This window comes from Ovis aries, chromosome 5 (assembly GCF_016772045.2).
Source record: "Ovis aries strain OAR_USU_Benz2616 breed Rambouillet chromosome 5, ARS-UI_Ramb_v3.0, whole genome shotgun sequence".
Lineage (NCBI taxonomy): Eukaryota > Metazoa > Chordata > Mammalia > Artiodactyla > Bovidae > Ovis > Ovis aries.
Window position 1 is genome coordinate 15,240,843 of NC_056058.1, and position 26,593 is coordinate 15,267,435.

General features: G+C 42.2%; 1 protein-coding gene and 1 non-coding gene across 4 annotated transcripts in view; both read right to left on the minus strand.

Moving 5' to 3' along the window:
• LOC101106844 (adhesion G protein-coupled receptor E4-like) overlaps positions 1-12,179 on the minus strand; it is a 41,534-nt gene extending 29,355 nt beyond the window's left edge. For 2 of the 3 annotated variants that reach the window (XM_042250062.2, XM_060416304.1), the window contains exons 1-5: positions 12,122-12,179; positions 10,068-10,162; positions 6,606-6,656; positions 5,343-5,459; positions 551-703 (exon numbers count right to left, since the gene is read on the minus strand). In XM_042250062.2, the coding sequence (XP_042105996.1) occupies positions 551-703; positions 5,343-5,459; positions 6,606-6,656; positions 10,068-10,098 (352 nt within the window). In that variant the 5' untranslated portion in view covers positions 10,099-10,162; positions 12,122-12,179. The remainder of the gene's footprint in view (positions 1-550; positions 704-5,342; positions 5,460-6,605; positions 6,657-10,067; positions 10,163-12,121) is intronic. The other variant, XM_060416305.1, reaches the window with a different exon arrangement.
• On the minus strand, positions 8,974-9,038 carry LOC114115070 (U7 small nuclear RNA). The gene has a single exon (XR_003589569.1). It is a non-coding gene; the product is annotated as a U7 small nuclear RNA (small nuclear RNA).
• Positions 12,180-26,593: the final 14,414 nt, after the last annotated feature.

The window sequence follows — 26,593 nt, forward strand, 5'->3', positions numbered from 1 at the left end:
AAAAGACCATGTTTGGGGTGTGGGAAACCCTTCCCAAAGAAACAGGTGTTAACTGAGATAATAACAATCAGTTGTTGTCTACCTAGCATTGTATTTTAAGTGACACTGACCACCTGATGTGAAATGCTGACTCATTGGAAAAGACCCTTATGCCCGGAAAGATTGAAGGCAGGAGGAGAAGGGGATGACAGAGGAGGAGATGGTTGGATGGCATCACTGACTCAATGGACATAAGTTTGAGCAAACTCAGGGATATAGTGAAGGACAGGGAAGTCTGGTGTTCTGCAGTCCATGGGGTCGCAAAGAGTCGGACATGACTGAACAACAACAACAAAGGTATCTACTTGGAGATGGTGACTGTTGCCATGGGCTTGAGTGAAATCTCCCAGGAAACGGTTACCAAGGACAACAACGGATTGAAGGGTGAGGACCAGGACAGATCTCTACCCTGTTACCCTAGCCTGAAATTGGTGAAACTCTCAAGGGATCTTCTCCTGTCTCCTTTTTCATGGTGGAGTATTTGATTACTGGAATACTTGGAGATTCTCACCATAACATTCTGCATGATTAATTGTAAGTATACTAGCCACCCAGTTGAAGAGAGGATAATGTGGGACACAGCTGCAGTAGTAATTTCCAATTCCATTTCTGCAATATGCTTTCTGCTTGCACTTTGCCAGCCCTTTTGCACACTCATCAATATCTGTGAATCAAGAGAAAATATCATTAGACAATATCACTTTTTATTCTCATAAAACCATATTGTTTTCCCTTGCCCATGAGATCTCTGCTACCCAACATCACTTATAAATATACCCAGAACATCTGTCCTTGGTTAAGATGATTCAGTATAGAGATGACAATTCTCCTGAAGTTACTTTATAAAGCCAAAGTAATTTCTAGGATGCACTGTTGAGTGAAATAAAGTTCAGAAGGCCTTCTCTGATGTCCTATCAAAAGGATCAAGATCACAGAAGACAAGGAAGGATTAAGAATCTGTCACAGATTAGATGAGGCAGGACTGAGATGACTAAATGCAATGTGAGACCCTGAAATGGCTCTTAGAACTGAAAAAAAAGGGGGTGGATTTTAGGGGGAGAACTGGTAAAACTTGTATAAAGTCTCTCATCTAGTTGATATTATTGTACTATTTATTCATCCTCTGATTTTGCTCACTGTATGATGGTCGTCATATCATTAGCTGACCTTAGCTAACTGAGTAAAAGCTCTACAGAATTCATTGAACTGTTTTGCAGTTTTTCTTTAAGTCTCAAACTGTTTCAAAATAAAATATCTAAAAAAACCACATCCAATATTATATGATTCCAAGATAGAATGTAGAATGGTGGGTACCAGGGGCTAGGGGAAGAGAAGAGGGAAGTTAATGTTTAACTGGGAAAGAGTTTCAGTTCTGCAAGATGAAAAATGTTCTGGAGATGAAAGGCAGCAATGGTTGCACAACAGTGTGAATTTACTAAGTAACAGTGAAGTACAACAACAAAATAGTCAATGAATAACAGTGAATAACAGTAACTGATTAAAATGGTAAATTACGTTATACATATTTTACTATAATTGAAAAAAAATTTAAACAAATAAATAAATACATTATCATATGATTCCACTTATACGAGGGCCCTAAAGGAGTCAATAAAGGTCGGTCTAGTAAGGCTATGGTTTTTCCAGTAGTCATGTATGGATGTGAAAGTTGGACTGGGTGAAGAAAGCTGAGCGCCGAAGAATTGATGCTTTTGAACTGTGGTGTTGGAGAAGACTCCTGAGAGTCTCTTGGACTGCAAGGAGATCCAACCAGTCCATTCTGAAGGAGATCAACCCTGGGATTTCTTTGGAAGGAATGATGCTAAAGCTGAAACTCCAGTACTTTGGCCACCTCATGAGAAGAGTCGACTCATTGGAAAAGACTCTGATGCTGGGAGGGATTGGGGGCAGGAGGAGAAGGGGACAACAGAGGATGAGATGGCTGGATGGCATCACAGTCTCGATGGATGTGAGTTTGAGTGAACTCCAGGAGATGGTGAAGGACAAGGAGGCCTGGCGTGCTGCAATTCATGGAGTCACAAAGAGTCAGACACGACTGAGTGACTGAACTGAACTGAACTGAAAGGAGTCAAATTAACAAAGATAGAAGGTAGGATGGTGGTTGCCAAGGGCTGGGGGAGGAGTAGGAATGGGAATTTAGCATTTAATGGGTACAAAGCTTCCATTTGAGATGATGAAAAAGTTCTGTGGTTGGATGGTAGAGATGGTAGAGCTGGTAGAGCTTCCCAAGTGGCTCAGTGGTAAAGAATCTGCCTGCCTATGCAGGAGACAGGAGACGTGGGTTTGATCCCCGGATCAGGAAGATCCCCTGGAGGAAGAAATGGCAACACACTCTAATACTCTTGCCTGGGAAATCCCATGAACAGAAGAGCCTGGCGGGCTACAGTCCATGGGGTCTCAAAGAGTTGGACACAACTGAGCAACATGGTAAACTGTAATTTATACATTTGCCACAGTAAAATGAAGTTAAAAAGGAATAAATACATCTTAAATAGTCTGCTATTTTCTGTTTCACCTCATGAATTGACACGACAGTGCCATCAGTTAACCAGTTCCAGCAATTAGGATTCAGGAGTGGTATTTCCCTTGGCATTTAGATTGACCTTTAGAATTTGTAGAAATGAAAAAGAGATTTGGCCAGAGCTGATGAGAGCAGTGAAAAGTGAAACTGAAAAGCTAAGTTGGAACCACATCACGAAAGATTCTGAGTGATGAGAGAGTTTATTCATTTGTTCCTTTGGGGAACACTTATTTGTTGGGCATCTGCCATGTGATATTGTTCTTTTTCCTATGTATTGAGTGATAAACAAAAGAAATTCTCCCTGCCCTTGTGGAATCCTCAGAAACTGCCCCCCGCCCTCCCCCCAAAAAAACACCAGTGCTTGAGACTTTAAGAGTCCAGGGTCCTGAGAACTCCACTTTTCTCTGAAGAAAAACCAAGCCAATATCAGGGCTTACTAAGCCAGCATTGGAGAATTTTGAGCATTACTTTACTAGCATGTGAGATGAGTGCAATTGTGCAGGAGTTTGAGCATTCTTTGGCATTGCCTTTCTTTGGAATTGGAATGAAAATTGACTTTTTCCAATCCTGTGGCCACTGCTGAGTTTTCCAAATTTGCTGGCATATTGAGTGCAGCACTTTCACAGCATCATCTTTCAGGATTTGAAACAGCTCAACTGGAGTCCCATCACATCCATTAGCTTTGTTCGTAGTGATGCTTTCCAAGGCCCACCTGACTTCACATTCCAAGATGTCTGGCTCTAGATTAGTGATCACATCATCATGATTATCTGGGTCATGAAGATCTTTTTTGTACAGTTCTTCTGTGTATTCTTGCCACCTCTTCTTAATATCTTCTGCTTCTGTTAGGTCCAGATCATTTCTGTCCTTTATGGAGCCCATCTTTGCATGAAATGTTCCCTTGGTATCTCTAATTTTCTTGAAGAGATCTCTGGTCTTTCCCATTCTGTTGATTTCCTCTATTTCTTTGCATTGATCGCTGAAGAAGGCTTTCTTATCTCTTCTTGCTATTCTTTGGAAATCTGCATTCAGATGCTTATATCTTTGCTTTCCTCCTTTGCTTTTTGCCTCTCTTCTTTTCACAGCTATTTATAAGGCCTCCCCAGACAGCCATTTTGCTTTTTTGCATTTCTTTTCATGGGGAAGGTCTTGATCCCTGTCTCCTGTACAATGTCACGAACCTCATTCCATAGTTCATCAGGCACTCTATCTATCAGATCTAGTCCCTTAAATCTATTTCTCACTTCCACTGTATAATCATAAGGGATTTGAACTACCGCACAATTGCACTCATCTCACATGCTAGTAAAGTAATGCTCAAAATTCTCCAAGCCAGACTTCAGCAATACGTGAACCGTGAACTGCCTGATGTTCAAGCTGGTTTTAGAAAAGGCAGAGGAACCAGAGATCAAATTGCCAACATTCACTGGATTATGGAAAAAGCAAGAGAGTTCCAGAAAACCATCTATTTCTGCTTTATTGACTATGCCAAAGCCTTTGACTGTGTGGATCACAATAAACTGGAAAATTCTGAAAGAGATGGGAATACCAGACCACCTAACCTGCCTCTTGAGAAATCTGTATGCAGGTCAGGAAGCAACAGTTAGAACTGGGCATGGAACAACAGACTGGTTCCAAATAGGAAAAAGAGTACGTCAAGGCTGTATATTGTCACCCTGCTTATTTAACTTATATGCAAGGTACATCATGGGAAACGCTGGACTGGAAGAAACACAAGCTGGAATCAAGATGGCCGGGAGAAATATCAATAACCTCAGATATGCAGATGACACCACCCTTATGGCAGAAAGTGAAGAGGAGCTAAAAAGCCTCTAAATGAAAGTGAAAGAGGAGAGAGAAAAAGTTGGCTTAAAGCTCAACATTCAGAAAATGAAGATCATGGCATCCGGTCCCATCTCTTCATGGGAAATAGATGGGAAACAGTGGAAACAGTGTCAGACTTTATTTTTGGGGGCTCCAAAGTCACTGCAGATGGTGACTGCAGCCATGAAATTAAAGGACGCTTGCTCCTTGAAAGAAAAGTTATGACCAACCTAGATAGTATATTAAAAAGCAGAGACATTACTTTGCCGACTAAGGTCCGTCTAGTCAAGGCTATGGTTTTTCCTGTGGTCATGTATGGATGTGAGAGTTGGACTGTGAAGAAGGCTGAGCACTGAAGAATGGATGCTTTTGAACTGTGGTGTTGGAGAAGACTCTTGAGAGTCCCTTGGATTGCAAGGAGACCCAACCAGTCCATTCTAAAGGAGATCAGCCCTGGGATTTCTTTGGAAGGAATGATGCTAAAGCTGAAACTCCAGTACTTTGGCCATCTCATGAGAAGGGTTGACTCATTGAAAAGACTCTGATGCTGGGAGGGATTGGGGGCAGGAGGAGAAGGGGACGACCGAGGATGAGATGGCTGGATGGCATCATGGACTTGATGGACGTGAGTCTGAGTGAACTCTGGGAGATGGTGATGAACAAGGAGGCCTGGCATGCTGCGATTCATGGGGTCGCAAAGAGTCGGACACACCTGAGCGACTGAACTGAACTGAACTGAAGCCAGCATTAGGATGCACGTGAAAAGAAGGCAAGGGCTGGGGTCTTCTATAGGGATATTGAGGCAGTGCTGATATTTTCTACTTTGCAACATCATTGTACCATTGCAGTACCAGCACCACCAGGTGACACAGTATTTGAGACTAAGAGGGTTGCCCCTGTCCCTTTCAAATGCCAAGATGAATGCGGACTTCTTTACCTTCACATTTCTGAACGGACTTCAAGAACCACTTCTGAGACACAGACTGAAATCCATCTTTGCAAACACAGGTGCCACTGAGGCAGTTAGCATTTTCTGGGCACGGAGGACAGGAAACTGCAAGGAACATAGAATCCATTCATTTGCTTGCTCATTCATTTCATTCAAGAAATATTCACTGAGCACCTATGAAGTACCACATGCTGCAGTCTCAAGAACCTCCTCTTGGGAATAGTTTACTGGCTTCCTTTTGGAAGCCATCCTACTGCTGAGCATAGATGCTCAGCACGCCCCACCCACTCCCCACCTCTGCCAGCAATACCACTTTTGCTCGTCAGTAGAACTTCCATGTTTCAGCACCTGTGTTTCCTTACTGAGGGCTCTCTCTGGCCACTAGCATCCTTTTTGCACAGCACATGCTGGTTTTCAAGGTCTTCTTCCCCAAGGACTAGTTTCCTCAAACAGTGATGGACTGACTGAGTCAGTGGATTAAAAATAAACCAGCTTCTCATTCTAGATATGAATCAGCTAACCAGAATAGTTAACACCAACAACAAAAAAACTGCAACAATTAAGCTGTTTTTGGCTACATGTTTTGGGGGCTAGTCGGAGGAGCCTGATAGGCTACAGTCCACGGGGTCACAAAGAGTCAGACACGACTGAGCAACTTCACTATTGGGGGCTGGTGTGCTGGAGAAGACTCTTGAGATTCTCTCGAGGAGATCAAACCAGTTGATCCTTAAGGAAATCCACCCTGAATATTGAATGGAATAGCTGATGCTGAAGCTGAAGCTCCAATCCGGTGGCCACCTGATGTGAAGAGTTGAGTCATTAGAAACGATCTTGACACTGGGAAAGATTGAGGGCAGGAGGAGAAGGTGTTGAGAGAGGATGAGATGGTTGTATGGCATCACTGACTCAATGCACATGAGTTTGAGCAACTTCCGGGAGATGGTGAAGGACAGGGAGGCCTGGTGTGCTGCAGTCCATGGGGTTGCAGAGTCAAACATGATTTAGTGACTGAAAAACAACAACTGAGGGCTGGAAAAAGGAAACACGAGGAGGATAACCAACTAGCAAATAGTGTAGAAAAGTGAGGTTCATGTATGCAACTACAAAAACAAATCAAGGTGTCTCTTTTCTCATTGAAGTATGAAGTATTTGCAATGATAGTGAAGGACAAAGAAGCCTGGTGCTCTGCGGTCCATAGGATCGCCAAGAGTAAGATATGACTGAGCAACTGAACAATAGCAACGCACTCACCTCCAGCCTCCTTTGCTTCCAATCCTGATGGAGCCAGGAGGACGCTGAGACCTAGAAGAAGGAGGGCAGAGATAAAGCAGATGGGAGATGCCCTGAGGCTCTGCTTGGCTGAAGCCTGAGTGAGTTGGCATCTTTGTCTCCTCTTGTCAAGTCATACTTGTGCTAGCTTCACTGTAGATTCTTCTAGATTGGCTATAAACACTAATGTCACAGAAGGGCATCATACAGTACTGATTACAGCTATCAGAGACTCTACACCCAAGTCCAGTGTGTGTGGGGGGTGGGGGTGGGGGGACGACGGGAGTTCCCACAACAATAAGCAATCCTCTGGGTATACCAGCTGGGTATCCTATAATTAAACTCAGTTCTTTCTTTTTCTCTCCCCCCACCTCTTTTTTAGATTTTTTTTCCTCATATAGATTATTACAGAGTATTGAGAAGAGTTTCCTGTGCTATAAAATAGGTCCTTGTGCTATGCTAAGTTGCTTCAGTTGTGTCCAACTCTTTGTGACCCTATGGACCCACCCTGCTTCTCTGTCCATGGGATTCCCCAGGCAAGAATACTGGAGTGGGTTGCCATGCCCTTCTCCAAGGATTTTCCCCACTGAGGGATCAAACCCACATTGCTTATGTCTCCTGCATTGCCAGGTGGATTCTTTACCTCTAATGCTACCTGGGAAGCCTAAAATAGGTCCTTATTAGTTATCTACTTTTTATTTTTGTAATGCAGCATGGCACCTGGGATCCCAAAGATCAGACCTGTGCTCCCTGCAGTGGAAATGCAGAGCCCTAACCACTGGAATAGGGAATTCCTCTATCTATTTTATATAGAGTAGTGTGTATATGTCAATCCCAACCTCTGAATTTGTCCCTCTCAACTCAGTTCTGGCACTAACTCCCCAGAAAGAGTACCAGGTATCCCAGGTTAAGGGCTCAGTCCCAAAGACTTCAGATGCCCATCACAATTCCAAGTTGTCCCCTGGGCTTCTGACCAACTGGCTATGGATTGGATATTCCAATGACTCCCTCTTTGGATTCAATTAATTTGCTAGAGCAGCTCACAGGACTCAGAGAAATCATTTGCTTACTGGATTACCAGTTTATTGTAGAAGGATATTGGGCATCCCAGGTGGCACTAGTGGTAAGAACCTGCCTGCCAATGCAGGAGACATAAGAGACACGGGTTTCCCTGGGGTGGAAAGATTCCTGGAAGGGCAAGGAAACCCACTGCAGTATTCTTGCCTGGAGAATCCCGTGGACAGAAGTGTCTGGCAGGTTATGGTCCATGGGGTCACAGTTGGACACGACTGAAATGACTTGGCATGCACACGTAGAAGAATATATCTCAGAAAGAGCCAAATGGAAGATTTACACTGGGCAAGGTATGAAGAAGGGAGTGGAGATTCCGTGCCCTCTCAGCACCACTTTCCTCAAATCTCCATGTGTTCACCAACCCAGAAGCTCTCGGAATCCCATCATTTGGGGGCTTTTGTAGACACTTCATTGAGCATCCCAGGTGGCTCAGTGGTCAAGAATCTACCTGCCAATGTATGGGACATAGGGTCGATCTCTGGCCCGGGAAGATCCCGCATGCCATGGGGCAACTAAGCCAGTGCACCACAGCTACTGAAGCCCTACACCCTAGAGCCAGTACTCTACAACAAGAGAAGCCCCTGCAATGAGAAGCCTGTGCACCATAACTAGAAAGTAGTCTGCAAGCAGTAATGAAGATCCAGCACAGCCAAAAAAAACCAAAAAACAAAAAACAAAACCCCTCAAGCCTCTGCATTTTCCTTGTGAATGCATTTTTGACACATAAAGAAGAAATATGACCATAGGGCAGGGGTCAGCCAACTATGGCCTTGGGCCAAATGCAGACCTCTGCCTGGTTTTGTGCAGCCCATGAGCTAAGAATTGTTTTTGCTGCTACTGCTAAGTCACTTCAGTTGTGTCCGACTCTGTGCAACCCCATAGATGGCAGCCCACCAGGCTCTCCCGTCCCTGGGATCCCCCAGGCAAGAATACTGAAGTGGGTTGCCATTTTCTTCTCCAATGCATGAAAGTGAAAATTGAATGTGAAGTCGCTCAGTTGTGTCCGATTCCTAGTGACCCCATGGACTGCCGCCTACTAGGCTCCTCCATCCATGGGATTTTCCAGGCAAGAGCATTGGAGTGGGTTGCCAAGTTTTTAGTTGTTTTTAAATTTTTTTTAAATCAAGGAGAATATATTGCATGCATGGAATGCTAACATTACCTGAAATTCACATTCCTATGTCTATAAATCAAGCTTTATTGGAACACGACAGTGCCCATCAGTTCACGAAGGGTCGGTGGCTGCTTTTATTTATTTATTTACTTTTTTTTTGTAGGGGGATTTCCAGTGCAGTTTTATGAAAACCCCGCTAGACAAATTCCAAAAGATCTGTCCCACTCTGTGGCTGCTTTTATAAAGCAACAAGGAGTTGAGGCATTAAGACAGAGATCAAAATGGCCCCCAAAGCTGGGAATAGTGATTACCTGGATCTTTATAGAAAGAAAAAATATGTTCACTTCTGTCATAAAGTAATGGCCATCATGTGCTTGCCTCTAAGAACTGCTTACAAACTGCTTAGCCTTAAACTGTGTTTGATTCCTCCAATGGTATTTTTTTATTATCTTAAAGTCCCTAAATCTCAGAGTAGACAGGTGGGTAGGTTCCAGTTTCTATAATATGCTAAGCAACGATCCTCCAAGTTTGGACCCACTTAGTGGTCAGTTGGCATGTTAGATGCTTGCCATGCCCCCTAAGCCTACCCATGAAGGGATTGCACAGTAAGCAGATAACCTACTGTATCCTTCTGTAAAAGGATGTTTTTCTGCAGCCTGTGAAGGGCATCAAGAAGCACGGGAGGAGGACTGGAGGACACATAATCCAGCTTCCTTGCCCTTCTAAAGCACATTACACTGAAAGGATACCCAGCAGGACTGGAGTGCCAGTTACCCACAGTGCTAATCCCTCACTGCCACTCTTCTCTCTTCCCTCTTTGGCTTCCTGGGATTCCTTCCCAAACGTGTGATGTGCTCAGTCACTTCAGTTGTGTCCGACTCTTTGGGACCCTATGGGCCATAGCCCACCAGGATCCTCTGTCCATGAGATTCTTCAGGCAAGAATACTGGAGTGGGTTGCCATGCCCTTCTCCAGGGGATCTTCCCCACTGAGGGATCAAACCCACATCTCTTATGTCTCCTGCATTGGCAGGCATGTTCTTTACCACTAGCCCCATCTGGGAAGCCTAAATTAATTGAACCCAAGTTTTTGTCTCAGTTCTGCATTGGAGGAGAGCAATTAAGAGACTTGGTATCAGAGTTTGGAGTAGGACACACACACAGGAATTTCTGGAGAAAGTGCCAAATTCTGGAAAGCAACCAAAGCTGGGGTATGCAGGGTACTGGAGGGTGGGGAGAATTCTTTGTTCTACTCACCAGAGAGTAGCAACAGGCACCTGCTTCCCATAGCAGTTGAGGTTCCAGGAATGACAACCTTAGAAGCACTCCCAAGCAGGATCTGACAAGGATTCCTGGGATAAATAAGCCCCATGAGGATTTATTTTGGATGGTCACAAAATTTAGAAGGTAGGTGGTTGATGTTTATCAAAACCCTTTCATTTCTACCTGTCTTTTGACTCAACAACTCCAGTTCTGGGAAATAAGCAAGGTTCTGCAAGGATGATTATAGCATAATGGCTCCTAGAAGCAAGGTTAGTAGTAGCTGTAGTCATCACTCAGTACTGTTTGACTCTTTGCCACCCTATGGACTGTAGCCCTCCAGGCTCCTCTGTCCATGGGATTCTCCAAGCAAGAACACTGGAGTGGGTTGCCATGCCTTCCTTCAGAAGATCTTCCCAACCCAGGGGTCAAACCTGCATTTCTTAAGTCTCTTGCACTAGCAGGGAGGTTCTTTACCACTAATGCCACTTGTGAAGCCCAAATCCCCTTGTCGCCTGGGTCTAAACTTGGAATATAAATGAATAAGGCCACTTGGGGATCTGGAGGGAATAATTAGAACTTTGGAGATCTGGAGACCATGGACTTTACCTCAAGACATGCTGTATGTTGGCATCTGCCAGGAGTTATACTTTGTTACTTCCTGATCCTTTCTCTTCTCTCAACATTCATTTCCCTTTTTGATTTATATTCCTCTTCCCTTCCAAAAGCCTACTGTAAGATAAACTATAGAAACTCTCAATGTAGAGAAATCCAGTCTCAGTTCAGTTCAGTTGCTCAGTCGTGTCCGACTCTTTGTGACCCCATGAATCGCAGCACGCCAGGCCTCCCTGTCCATCACCAACTCCTGGAGCTCACTCAGAGTCGCATCCATCGAGTCAATGATGCCATCCAAAACCCAGTCTAGTTAGTGGTTATTCTTTTTTTTTTTTTTAAAGACTCTTTTGAAACCACTTTAACTGAAGTGAATATCTTGTGTGAAAAGGGTGATAATGTTTTTCAGAAAAGCTGAGACGTCTAGCTATGTTGATTCCTTTTTTTTTTTTCAACCACTTTACTGAGGGATGGTCATCATGTAAAAAGCATGCAAAAATACATATTTTATGTATATAACTTGATAAGTTTAAAAATAAACATATACATATGAAACTATCACTACCATCAAGGACATTAACGTATCCATCATATCTAAAAATATCCTCCTGCCCTCTTTATGATTTGAGTGTGTGTGTGTGTGTGAATAACACTTAACATAAGATCTACCCTCTTGGAAATTTTATGTATAAAACACGGTATCATTAGCTATAGACACTAAGCTGTATAACACATCACTGGAGTTTTTCATCTTGTGTAACTAAAACTTTATACCCTATGAACTTCCCCTCCCATCTTCCTCCCTCCCCAGCCCCTAGAAAACATCATTCTAGTCTCTGCTTCTATGCATTTGACTACCGTAGTTCCTACGTCTAAGTGAGATCATATTGTATTTGTTCTTTGGGTCTGATATATTTCGCATATCTAGCAACATTGATTTAGAGAGCATTTTTTTGTTTGTTTTTAAACAAGACCCATTATAAAAAATACATTTTACTTCACAGAGATAGAGAGAAAAATGAACCAAGTTTCACAAAGAGTATTTGCTTCAGACTCTGTTCATTGAAACTTTTTTATTTTAGTTCTCCTTAATCCCCTCAACACACAATTCATGATTTCTTTTGACTATTTGAAAATATTTCAGTATGTTCTATACATACTAAACTGAAATGGGAAAATAAATAAGAAACAATGTCTCTAGAGCATCTTTCAAGAGATAAAGCATGGCAGAAACCAATACAATATTGTAAAGCAATTATTCTCCAATTAAAGATAAATAAATTTTAAAATAAATTTAAATTAAAAAATAAAACAACAGGATATATAACGAGCTACCCTTTAAAATCTTTCCAGAGCCAGTGTATTTTTTTAAGACCCAAGATCACAAACAAAGCACTTTGTATTTTCCGTGGAAAAACACAAAACCAGTTCCTCCTTACCCACAAGATGAAAATCCTCGCTGGTCTCCCAGTCTGGCAGCTTCTCTGAGCTAACAACAACCGAAACAGGAAGTACATCTCTTCTTATCTTGAGCTTTAGTTTCTCAAGGAGTCTTGTGGCTGGATGAGATGGCTGCAGGCATTGGTAGTGAGATGGTAACATGCAAGAAGGGTAGAGCCTCCCCAAATGGAGGAAATAGGCTGCAAGAGTCAGACATTTTTTATTTCTCTTAAGCAGCTGAAATGCGAAAAGGCAAAATGATTGTCTGAGGAGGCCTTACAAATAGCTGAGAAAAGAAAAGAAGCTAAAGGCAAAGGAGAAAGGAAAGATATACCCATTTTAATGCAGAGTTCCAAAAAATAGCAAGGAGAGATAAGAAAACCTTCCTCAGTGATCAGTGCAAAGAAATAGAGGAAAATAATATAATGGAAAAGACTAGAGATCTCTTCAAGAAAATTAGAGATATCAAGGGAACATTTCATGCAAAGATGGGCACAATAAAGGACCGAAATGGTATGGACCTAACAGAAGCAGAAGATATTAAGAGGAGGTGGCAATAATACACAAAAGAACAATACAAAAAAGATCCTCATGACCTAGATAATCACAATGGTGTGGTTACTCACGTAGAGCCAGACATCCTATAATGCGAAGTCAAGCGGACCTTAGGAAGCATCACTATGGACAAAGCTAGTGGAGGTAATGGAATTCCAGTTGAGCTATTTCAAATCCTAAAAGATGATGCTATGAAAGTGCTGCACTCAATATGCCAGCAAATCTGGAAGACTCAGCAGTAGCCACAGGACTGGAAAAGGTCAGTTTTCACTCCAATCCCAAAGAAAGGCAATGCCAAAGAATGTTCAACTACCACACAATTGTGCTCATCTCACACACTAGCAAACTAATGCTCAAAATTCTTCAAGCCAGGCTTCAACAGTACATGAACTGTGAATTTCCAGATGTTCAAGCTGGATTTAGAAAAGGCAGAGGAACCAGAGATCAAATTGCCAACATCTATTGGATCATCAAAAAAGCAAGAGAATACCAGAAACACATCTACTTCTGCTTTATTGATTAATTCAAAGCCTTTGGCTGTGTAGATCACAACAAACTGTGGAAAATTCTTCAAGAGATGGGAATACCAGACCACCTAACTTGCCTCTTGAGAAATACTGGACATGAAACAACAGACTGGTTCCAAATTGGGAAAGGAGTACGTCAAGGCTATATATTGTCACCCTGCTTATTTAACTTATATGCAGAGTACATCAAGCAAAATAATAGGCTGGGTGAAACACAAGCTGGAATCAAGATTGCCAGGAGAAATATCAATAACCTCAGATACACAGATGACACTATCTTGATGGCAGAAAGTGAAAAAGAACTAGAGAGCCTCTTGATCAAAGTGAAAGAGGAGAGTGAAAAAGCTGGTTTAAAAATTAACATTCAAAAAATGAAGATCATGGCATCTGGTCCCATCACTTCATGGCATATAGATGGGGAAATAATGGAAACAGTGACAGACCTTATTTTCTTGATCTCCAAAATCACTGCAGATGGTGACTACAGCCATAAAATTAAAAGACACTTGCTTCTTGGAAGAAAATCTATGACAGACCTAGACAGCATATTAAAAAGCAGAGACATTACTTTGCTGACAAAGGTCCATCTAGCCAAAGCTATGGTTTTTCCAGTAGTCATGTATGGATGTGAGAGTTGGACTATAAAGAAAACTGAGCGCTAAAGAATTGATGCTTTTGAACTGTGGTATTGGACAAAACTCTTGAGAGTCCCTTGGATTGCAAGGAGATCAAACCAGTCCATCCTAAAGGAAATCAGTCCTGAATATTCACTGGAAGGACTGATGCTAAAGCTGAAACTCTAATACTTTGGCCAGCTGATGTGAAGAACTGACTCCTTGAAAAAGACCCTGATGCTGGGAAAGATTGAAGGCAGAGAAGGGGACAACAGATGATAAGATAGTTGGGTGGCATCACCGACTTGATGGACATGAGTTTGAGCAAGCTCCAGGAGTTGATGATGGACAAGGAGACCTGGGATGCTGCAGGCTATTGGGTCTCAAAGAGTCAGACACGACTGAGTGACTGAACTGAACTGAGCTAAGCAGCAGGAGGACAAGTATCAGATTTTTTCCCCTTCTCTATACAAAATTGAAAGGTTTCTTTTAAAATTCTGCGTTGCCATGACAACACCTGGTTACACCTAAGCTTAACTTTTCTCAAACCTTGAGCTAACCAATGCATTTTTCTTATGGAAATATTTTTCTTAAGCTATGTTGATGAACTACATATTTACCTTAGACTGTCTTTCTTCAAGTTGGTTCTGCCTAAGACTCAGAACTGACTTGACGAATCAGTATGTTTTATTCAACAAACCAGTATGTTTTACTCATGTAAATGTTCTCTTAAGCTATATTAATGAGACTATGTATATGCTTGGAAATCTGCCTTTCTTCAAGATTCATGTCAATCATTTTATCACCCGAGATGACTCACCTTGTGCCAATGTTATCTCAAAATGCATGTTGTGTGTGAGGGGTCTGGTGCCCCTCTCTGAGTTATGAGACATTTCCTTTCTCTAATTAGCAGCCTGCTTGTAGGTATATAGCTTCCTGCTAAAGACTAGCAGGGGGGCACTCATTCTGCCCCATTCTGATGTCTATGTCAGAAGCTTTCTCTGTCTCTTTTATACTTTAATAAAACTTTATTACACAAAAGCTCCAAGTGATCAAGCCTCGTCACTGGCCCTGGATTGAATTTCTTTCCTCCAGAGGCCAAGAATCCCAACATTTTTCACAGCTCCATAACAACCTTTCAGTAAGAACACTTGGCTAATGGGTCCATTAGTTCTCTTTTCATCCAAGTAATTTAAATAGTACACTACCAGGATGGACCATACTTCAGAAAATGAATTTGAAACAATGATGGTGGCCAAGGGGGAAAACCAGGTAATGGCAAGTGGTCCCAATCTCCATCTATGCCCAGAAAATGGGTGCAACTTTGAGAAGGCGCCTTTAATGAGAGGGTTGAAGTCCAGAGTGTGGAAGAGTGTGATAAACTTTATGTTACCCAGTTCCCTATTATCCTTTCATTTCTCAGCTTACCACTTCTGCAAAGTGACTACCCATAACTCTGGTCTTAGAGATAGGGTCACCCAACATGTTATTGTTGTTGTCTAGTCACCAGGTTGTGACCCCGTGGACTGTAGCCCACCAGGTTCCTCTGTCCATAGGATTCTCCAGGCAAGAATACTGGAGTGAGTTGCCATTTTCTCCTCCAGGGCATCTTCCTGACCCAGGAATCAAACCTATGGCTCCTGCTGCATGTCCTGCACTGCAGGTGGATTCTTCTACTGTTGAGCCACTGGGGAAGCCCCTTCACCCAGTGTAATTAAGTTCAGCCACTTGACTAGTAAAATTCATGACCGGTCCCGTTAATATGGTGTCCTGAAACTGTCTTCTCATGCATATTTAAAGAGTCTTGGTATGATCCACCACAAACATTGCAAATATCTCCTAGTTTGACAAGTTCAAATATACATTTAGTGATTGATGTCTTGCCTTAGTTTTATTATAGTTTTGAAACATATCCCTGTTGACCTTGAAAATAAAACAGCCCAATTAATGTCACATTGTAAATGCGTCAATAAAAATTTTCTTAAATAAAGAAAAAAATAAAACAGCCAGTTATTTTACCAGAAAAATTAGTTTATTTGGAAATAGCAGAGAATTGCAATATGGGACAAGAATGCTATTGCAAAAACTCTATGTAAGTCCAGAGAAACAAAGGAGAGGACCTGCTGTTTTAGAGGGGAAAAGCAGTTGGGAAGGGTTATTGTAAACAAAGTGTCCATTGGAGGAATCTGGGAGTTGAAAGTGTAGTGGCTTTTCATTGGCTGACCTGTGGCAATCTCTCATTGGCTGGGCTGTCACCAAGTAAGAAGAAAACCGTTCTTTCTCTCATTGGCTAATAAAGCAGTAGTCTTCGTGTTGAAAATGCAAAGTAGCTCTCTTTCTGTTTGAGGTCTGCAAATGGCAGTGAATGATAAGGCATGACAGCACCCCTTTCTGGCTTTCCCAACTCCAGCTTAAATAAGGTTTGCTTTATTCAGCTTCACATCCTTGTAGTGAGTATCTTTCAGTTTCCCGTTTCTTGTTATAAATCATTTAGAGTCAATGCAGTAAAATATTCAAATAATACCTAGATATGGCTGCATAGGTAGGTTGGCAGTCAACCCTCCTGGTAGTATTCAAAATATTTGCTTCATGTGATACTCAAAAAATGTTTCTTTTGAAATAATACAGCCTTGTAAATCAACCATACTTCAATCAAATTTTTAAAATTACAGTTATTAAAACTTGGAAAAAAGTGTATTTTGCATGGCAACTTAAAGAAGGTTTAGATCTATCTTTGTCAGCTGAGGTGAAGTGGAAAGTGCCTAATGTTAAAGTGAAATGCCTGAATCCAAGAGAAGTCCATGAAATTCTGAGCATTCTGTGTGCTCGAAGTTCAGTTTGCAAGTGAGAGATTATTTGCATGAATAGATGCAAGAATTATCCATCTTTGTGTGTAGTCCAAACATGCTGTCTCTACACTTGGCCATGTAACTGACTTTGGCCAGTGGAATAAATATCGATTTAACAGGATACAAGCAGAGATTTGAAAAATGCTCACATATTGGGGCTTTCCCTCTCCTGATGCACTTGAAACCTTAAGATCACCATGTAAATGAGCTCAAGTTAACCTGCTAGAGAATGAGAGGCCATATGGAAGAGAACCAAGGCTGTCTAGTCAATAATTCCTCACCCTGATTGCCAACCTGCCAGATGTAGCAGTGGGCTGTTTGATCATCCAGCAAACAGCTGACCCACCAACTGACCAAAAGTGTACAACAGAACCAGCCAATACCAGCCAGGTAGACTCAGGTCAGTTCAGTCGCTCAGTCGTGTCTGACTCTTTGCGACCCCATGAATCGCAGCATGCCAGCCTCCCTGTCCTCCACCAACTCTCAGAGTTCACTCAGACTCATGTCCATCGAGTCCGTGAGGCCAACCAGCCATCTCATCCTTGGTCGTCCCTTCTCCTCCTGCCCCCAATCCCTCCCAGCATCAGAGTCTTTTCCAATGAGTCAACTCTTCGCATGAGGTAGCCAAAGTACTGGAGCTTCAGCTTTAGCATCATCCCTTTCAAAGAAATCCCAGGGCTGATCTCCTTTAGAATGGACTGGTTGGATCTCCTTGAAGTCCAAGGGACCCTCAAGAGTCTTCTCCAACACCAGAGTTCAAACGCATCAATTCTTCAGCGCTCAGCCTTCTTCACAGTCCAACTCTCACATCCATACATGACCACAGGAAAAATCATAGCCTTGACTAGACAGACCTTAGTCGGCAAAGTAATGTCTCTGCTTTTGAATATACTATCTAGGTTGGTCATAACTTTTCTTCCAAGGAGTAAGCGTCTTTTAATTTCATGGCTGCAGTTACCATCTGCAGTGATTTTGGAGCCCCCCAAAATAAAGTCTGACACTGTTTCTACTGTTTCCCATCTATTTCCCATGAAGTGATGGGACCGGATGCCATGATCTTCATTTTCTGAATGTTGAGCTTTAAGCCAACTTTTTCACTCTCCTCTTTCACTTTCATCAAGAGGCTTTTTAGCTCCTCTTCACTTTCTGCCATAAGCGTGGTGTCATCTGCATATCTGAGGTTATTGATATTTCTCCCGGCAATCTTCATTCCAGCTTGTGTTTCTTCCAGTCCAGCGTTTCTCATGATGTCCTCTGCATAGAAGTTAAATAAGCAGGGTGACAATATACAGCCTTGACGTACTCCTTTTCCTATTTGAAACCAGTCTGTTGTTCCATGTCCAGTTCTAACTGTTGCTTCCTGACCTGGATACAGATTTCTCAAGAGGCAGGTTAGGTGGTCTGGTATTCCCATCTCTTTCAGAATTTTCCACAGTTGATTGTGATCCACACAGTCAAAGGCTTTGGCATAGTCAATAAAGCAGAAATAGATGTTTTTCTGGAACTCTCTTGCTTTTTCCATGATCCAGTGGATGTTGGCAATTTGATCTCTGGTTCCTCTGCCTTTTCTAAAACCAGCTTGAACATCAGGGAGTTCACGGTTCATGTATTGCTGAAGTCTGGCTTGGAGAATTTTGAGCATTACTTTACTAGCATGTGAGATGAGTGCAATTGTGCGGGAGTTTGAGCATTCTTTGGCATTGCCTTTCTTTGGGATTGGAATGAAACCTGACCTTTTCCAATCCTGTGGCCACTGTTGAGTTTTCCGAATTTGCTGGCATATTGAGTGCAGCACTTTCACAGCATCATCTTTCAGGATTTGAAATGGCTCAACTGGAATTTCATCACCTCCACTAGCTTTGTTCGTAGTGATGCTTTCCAAGGCCCACTTGACTTCACATTCCAAGATGTCTGGCTCTAGATTAGTGATCACATCATCATGATTATCTGGGTCATGAAAATCTTTTTTGTGCCATTCTTCCGTGTATTCTTGCCACTTCTTAATATCTTCTGCTTCTGTTAGGTCCAGATCATTTCTGTCCTTTATCGAGCCCATCTTTGCATGAAATGTTCCCTTGGTATCTCTAACTTTCTTGAAGAGATCTCTAGTCTTTCCCATTCTGTTGATTTCCTCTATTTCTTTGCATTGATCGCTGAAGAAGGCTTTTTTATCTCTTCTTGCTATTCTTTGGAACTCTGCATTCAGATGCTTATATCTTTGCTTTCCTCCTTTGCTTTTCACCTCTCTTCTTTTCACAGCTATTTGTAAGGCCTCCCCAGACAGCCATTTTGCCAGGTAGACTAGACCAGAAGAAATCACTTGCCAACCCACAAAATCATGAACAGAATAATACAGTTGTTATTTTAAGGAAATGAAATTTGGGGACTGTTTACTGCACAGTGAAGTCTAACTGATACACTTCACGAAGTGGACTGGAAGGAGTTCTTTCCACACATGTTGCCAGGCATCATACCATGTGACTTCACCTCCTATCCTTTAGAACTGGACCATGGTTTGGTTCATGGGCATCAATAACCTGTGATGTATCCCAAGCAGAGAAGTCTATCTTAAAGCAGTTCTCTCTATTGGATGTTGATTGATCAATCTATCCAAGTTGTGCCTCTCTTGGAGAGTCTGAATCCAAAGCCCCCTAGAGAGAGATCCAGGCAGACAATGCAGTGTCCCATAAACCAATGAACAAATTGAAAAACAACAAAAGCAGAGATCATCAGACAGGAGAATCTGCTGATGACCTCCTTCTTTAATCTCTCCTTCAGATATCTCATCCTTCCTTGGTCAAGCAGTAGCCTGTCACACATCACAGGATTCCAGTTCTTTCCTTCACCAACCAAGGGAGCAAATGTTCCATCTAAGGAACAGTTCAATATGGTATGGCCAACCCCTCAAGCTTTAATAAACATGAGACCGCTCAATTTGAATGATTGTGAAAGAATCTGCTCTCCATCCTACCATCCTTTTAGATGCTGCTCTGTGTACTTGGAGTTGCCCTGTATGGATCATATAATCAGGCTCTTCTTGTGCTCTCTCTTCCAGTTGGGTTTGTAAGAGAAAGAACAAGATAAATATCAGTGGTAACCACTTGAAAAATTCTGACAAATGGTCATATAGTCAAAGCTATGTTTTTTCCAGTAGTCATGTACAAATATGAGAGTCGGACCGTAAAGAAGGCTAGGTGCCAAAGAATTGATGCTTTCTAATTGTGGTGCTGGAAAAGACTCTTGAAGTCCCTGGGACAGCAAGATCAAACCAGTCAGTCCTAAAGGAAATCAACTCTGAATATTCATTGGAAGGACTGATGCTGAAGCTGGAGCTCCAATCCTTTGGCCGCCTGATGTGAAGAGTCAACACATTGGAAAAGACCCTGATGCTGTGAAAGATTGAAGGCAGGAGGAGGAGGGGTGACAGAGGATGAGATGGTTAGATGGCATCACCGACTCGATGGACATGAGTTTGAGCAAACTCCAGGAGATAGAGAAGGATAAGGAAGCTTGGTGTGCTACAGTCCATGGGGTTGCAAAGAGTCAGACACAACTGAGCGACTGAACAACAACAAAGCCACTTGAAGGAGGAAAGAAGGATTTAAAAAAGAGAGATGGGGATATTTATTTTCCCAACTCCTTCTTCCTGGCAGGGACTGCATATCTGGACAGTGGTTGGATTCTTCTGTCACAGGCTAAAGCCCTTTCCAGTTTGCTATACTTGCCCCATCCAGATGCTCGCTTAAGCCAAGAAGTTATAAGAACCCCACCTCCCCCACTGCTATTATACTTCCAGGGTGCCCCACTCTCCTTTGTTTCTTTTAAACCTGTTGTAGTATTGTGGGTTTTAAAAACTCATTTAATTAATTTATTTCTTTTCTCTTTTTGGCTGCACTTGATCCTTGTTGCTATGCACAAGCTTTCTCTGGTTGCAGTGTGCAGGCTTCTCACTGAGGTGGCTTCTCTTATTGCAGAGCACAGGCCCTAGAGCACAGGCTCAGTAGCTGCGGTGCCTGGGGTTAATTGCCCCCTGGCACGTGAAATCTTCCCAGACCAGGGATAAAACCCATGTCCCCTGCATTGACAGGAGGATTCTTAACCACTGGATCACCAGGGAAGTCTGATATTGTGTTTTTAAATAAGAAATATGTATTTGGTCTTCATCCTATTTCTGGGACAGAGCTTCTGAAAACCTTGGAACTTCTTGAGTGATGAGGGCAATGGGAACTTCTTTTATTACCATATCTTGTCTTTGATTCCTGAAACCACATTACAGCCATAGAGGTGAATATTATTGTTGTTGTTCAGTCACTCAGTCATGTCTGACTCTTTGCCACCCCATGGACTATCGTACACCAAGCTTCCCTATCCTTCACTATCTCCTGGAGTTTACTCAAACTCATGTCCATCGAGCTGGTGATGCCATCTAACCATCTCATCCTCTGTCACCCCCTCCTCCTCCTGCCTTCAATCTTTCCCAGCATCAGGGTCTTTTCCAATGAGTTGACTCTTCACATCAGGTGGCCAAAGGATTGGAGCTTCAGCTTGAGCATGTCTTTCCAATGAATATTCAGGGTTGGTTTACTTTAGGATTGACTGCTTTGATCTCCTTGCTGTTCAAGGAGCTCTCAAGAGTCTTCTTCTACACCACAGGTCAGAAGCATCAGTTCTTCAGTGCTCAGCTTTCTTTATGGTCCAACTCTCACATCCATACATGACTACTGGAAAAACCATAGCTTTGACTAGATGGACCTTTGTTGGCAAAGTAATGTCTCTGCTTTTTAATATACTGTCTAGAGGTGAATATGAATTATTCTTAACAAGCTCCTTTCTACCACAACTGTGTTTATGTTAATGAGGTGACTTTGGGAAAGTACCTAATGGTTGGGGCTGGTTACCAGTGGAACCAACCACATGGTGAAAGGTAGGAACTTTCAGTCCCATCCTCCTGATTTCCAGGGAAGGGAAAGGGGCTCGAGGACAAAACAGTCACCAATGGCAATAATTTAATCAGTCACTCCAATGTAATGTCCCATGCTCATGCTCAGTCATGTCTGACTCTTTGCCACTCCATTGGACTGTGGTTCAACAGGCTCCTCTGTCCTTGGAATTTCCCAGGCAAGAATACTGGAGTGGGTTGCCATTTCCTCCTCCAAGAGATCTTATTGACCCAAGGATTGAACCCACGTCTCCTGTGTCTCCTGCATTGCAGGCAGGTTCTTTACCTGCTGAGCCATCAGGGAATCCTGTGTAATGAGCCTCTATTAAAAACTCAAAAGGTTGGGATTCAGAGAGCTTCTGGGTTGGCAAACACACGGAGATTTGGGAATAGGGAACAGAAATAAGGCGTGCTTTCCTAGTACCTTGTCCTGTGCATCTCTTCCATTTGACAAATCTTGAGTTATACCTTTGATAATAAATCAGTAATCTAGTAAGTAAAATGTTTGCTGAATTTTGTGAGCCATTCTAGCAAACTCATGGAACTCATGGAGGGGGTCATGGGAACCTCTGATCTATAATCACTTGAACAGAAGCACAGGTGACAACCTGGACTTGTGTTGGCATCTGAAATTGGGAGTTGCGGGAGGGGGCAGTCTTGTGGGACCAAGCCCTGAACTTATAATGCTACCTCTGGGTAGACAGTAACACCATTGGGTTGAATTGTTGGACTACCAGCTGGTATCCGAGAATGGTTTTGTGAAAACCACACACATTGGAACTAGGTTCAGAACTGCTTTTATCTGCCCACACTATGAAGTCTCTTCATTAAGTCTTCATTAAGTCTCTGTTTAATTCACTTGACTGGTCCAGCTGCTTCTCACCAGGTCACTAACTAATACACACCCTGGCACTCTAACATGTCTACCATTCTACCAAGAAGCTAAACTTTTCTTTTTTTTAAGATAGTCTTTTAAAAATCTTGTGTATTTATTTTGGGCTCTGCTGGGTCTGTGTTGCTGACTTTCTCTAGTTGTGGCAAGTAGGGGCTATTCTCCAGTTGCAGTACCTAAGCTTCTCATTGTGGTGGCTTCGTTTGTTGTGGAGAATGGGCTCTGGAACCTGGGCTCAGTAATTGTGGCACACGGGCTTAGTTGCCCCATGGCATGTGGGATCTTAGTTCCTGCACCAGGGATCCAACCTGAGTCCCGCTGCATTGGCAGGCAGATTCTTAGCCACTGGACTACCAGGGAAGTCCTGAACTAAACCTTTCTAATCCATGTCATGAAAGAGGAAGCTACATTTCAAGAAAAGAAGGAAACATTCTCCTTTGACCAACACATGAACTTAAGCACAAAACATAAATGCCACTTCCTCCATTGCCCATCATCTACAACCAAGTGTTTCTCACCAAACTACACACACTTTGAAATGGTGGGTTTTGGTGTGGGAATTGGTTGAAAATATGATGAAGGTGTCTCATCCTGCAGGACACAAGAATAAAGTAAAGCCCAGTATCTCTGCCCTATTAGAATGGCAGCTTAGATTTGATGTCAAACGGTCCTGGTGAGTGATTTCTTTTTTGCCTGGCTCACTGGGCATGAACTGAACCTTGACTGTAGAGTATACCACTACTTCTGTTTCAAACAAACTCTTTGTACCAAGTGTGCTTGGAACCTCTTAGTTCTTCAGTCGCAAAATCATGTCTGACTCTTTGTGACCCATGGACTGCAGCACATCAGGCTCCACTGTCTTCCACTGTCTCCCAGAGTTTGCACAAGTTCATGTTGGCTATCCACCCATCTCACCCTCCATCACCCTCTTCTCCTGCCTTCAATATTTCCCAGCATCAGGGTCTTTTCCAATGAGTCGGCTCTTCGCATCAGGTGGCCAAAGTATTGGAGCTTCAGCTTCAGCATCAGCCCTTCCAATGAATAGTCAGGGTTGCTTCCTTTAGGATTGACTGGTTTGTTCTCCTTGCTGTCCAAGGGACTCTCAAAAGTCTTCTCCAACCCCACAGTTCAAAAGCATCGATTCTTCAGTGCTCAGCCTTCTTGATGGCCCAACTCTCACATCTATGCATGACTACTGGAAAAACCATAGCTTTGACTATATGGTCCTTTGTCGGCAAAGTGATGTCTTTGCTTTTTAATATGCTCTCTAAGTTTGTCATCGCTTTCCTTTCAAGGAGCCAGCACCTTTTAATTTTAAGCTTGGAACATAAGATGGTTAAAATCATGACACCATGTGATTTGCACATTTTGGTTAAAATCATATGATGATTTGCATATGACCCCATGTGGTTGCACATTTTGACTCTTTGATAAGACACTGAATTATATACACTATAAAATGGGTTAAATGGTAAATTTTATGTTATGTGACTTTGATCTCTTAAAAAATTAAGACTAAATTAATTTCTGGTCCCATACAGATTTAAACAAGGAATCTGGTTGACCTGTTTGGATTTTGGCAAAATCATATCCCTTATTCACGAATTTTGATGGGTGTTATTTTTCATAAATTCCAGAATGGATTTTATGAAAACATTGGCTTTTGTTTTCTGTGGTATTCATGTAGTTATTTGGGATTCCTTTGTAGCTTAGCTGGTAAAGAATTCGCCTGCAATGCAGGGGACCCCAGTTTGATTCCTGGGTCATGAAGATCCACTGGAAAAGGGATATGCAACCCACTCCAGTATTCTTGGGCTTCCCTGGTGGCTCAGCTGGTAGATAATCCACTTGCAATATGGGAGACCTGGGTTTGATCCCTGGGTTGGAAAGATGCCCTGGAGAAGGGAAAGGCTACTTACTCCGGTATTCTGCCCTGGAAAATTCCATGGACTGTATAGTCTATGGGTCGCAAAGAGACTGACATGACTGAGCAACTTTCACTTTTTTTGTGTAGTTGTTACAATGTGCAAAATGCTGGTGGGGAGAACAAATTATTGTAGTTTGTGCCCTTAAAAATGTGAATATTAATTCCAAAAATTGCATAACTGAAGCCTTCTACATCTTTTTGACTGCACCTCATGGCTTGTGGGATCTTAATTCCCCCTCCAGGGATTAAACCTAGGCCCACAGCAGTGGAAGCGCTGAGTCCTGACTTCTGCACCACCAGGCAATTCCTTTCTACATTTTCTTTTTAAAGACATTTAGAGATCGCATGTCAAGCTACTGAGAAAATATCAGAATAGATGAGGAGTAAGAAATTGTAATTGAAAAGACTTGGTATACCAGATCATGGAGCTCTGATCTCCATTCAGGGGACAGAAACCCTTGCACAGTGGTCTGTAGGGAATGAGCTAAGAAAACAAATACCCTGACCTCACTCCCCTCCATTTTTATGATATTCTGTTGGTGTTTCCCATCGGCGAAAACCAACTGAAAGCCAGAGGCCAAGAAAGTCCCCAGTTATACTCCAGATGTGTTGTCCTTCCAGGCAGAGCACTGAATGGCTTTGGAGGGGTCAACAGGCAACATCCAGCCCACTTATGGGTCTCCTTCACCATTAGAAAGTATGTTCTATGGAAAAAAAGGCAATGTACTTCTTGCTTATTATCATATCTAGGGAGTAGATACTTAGTAAATATTTATAGGATGAATAAATGACACTGCAAATTCCTAAAATCCTAATTTTTTTTTGGCAACACTGCACTGCATGGGTGAGATCTTAGTTCTCCTATCAGGGATCCAACCTCAACCCCTGCAATGGAAGCTTGGAATCATAATCACTAGATCACCAGGGAAGTTTCCTATTTTTTTTTTAAACTGAACTATATATGTCCATCTACCTAGATGTCCATCGAAAGATGAGTGGATAAAGAAGTTGTGGTACATATATACAATGGAATATCACTCAACCATAAAGAAGAATGCATTTTAGTCCGTTTTAATGAGGTGGATGAACCTAAAGACTATGGTACAGAGTGAAGTAAGTTGGGAAGTGAAAAACAAATATCATATATTAATATATATATGGAATCTGGAAGAAAGTACTGATGAACCCATTTACAAAGAAAGGGAAATGCAGACATAGAGGACGGACTTATGGACATAGCAGGGGAAGGAGAGGTCAGGAGAAATTGAGAAAGTAGCATTGACCTACATACACTATCACGTGTAACATAGATCACTAGTGGGAAGCTGCTGTGTAGTACAGGGAGCCCAGCCTTGCACTCTGTGATGACCTAGAGGGGTGGAAATGGGGGGTGGGGGCAGGGAGCACTCAAGAGAGAGGGGATGTATATATATATATATATATATATATAATTTTTTTATTTTAAAATTTTTATTGGAGTATAATTGATTTACATTGTGTTAGCAAAGAGCATCAGTTATACATACACATATATCCAGTCTTTTTTAGATTCTTTTCCCATATAGGTCACTGCAGAGTATCAAGTAGAGTTCCCTGTGCTGTACAGAAGATCCTAGTGAGTTATTTATTTTACTTGTAGTAGTGTTTATATGTTAATCCCGATCTCCCAGTTTAGCCCTCTCACCCTCTTACCCCCTATTAACCATATGTTTGTTTGCTATGTCTGTAACTCTATTTTTATTTTATAGATAAATTCATTTGTACCCTTTTTTAAGATTCCACATATAAGTGATATCATATGATATTTGTCTTTCTGTGCCTGAATTACTTCACTTGGTATGACAGTCTCTAGATCCATCCATATTGCTGCAAGTAATATTCCATTGTATGTATATATAAAATTATGACTGATTTGCATTGATGTAAGGCAGAGACCACACAACACTGTAAAACAATTATCCTCCAACTAAAACAATAAAATATAGTTGATTTGCAGTGTTTCCTTGGAGAAGGTAATGGCACCCCACTCCAGTACTCTTGCCTGGGAAATCCCATGGATAGAGGAGCCTGGTGGGCTGCAGTCCATGGGGTCGCAAAGAGTTGGACACAACTGAGCGACTTCACTTTCACTTTTCACTTTCACACATTGGAGAAGGAAATGGCAACCC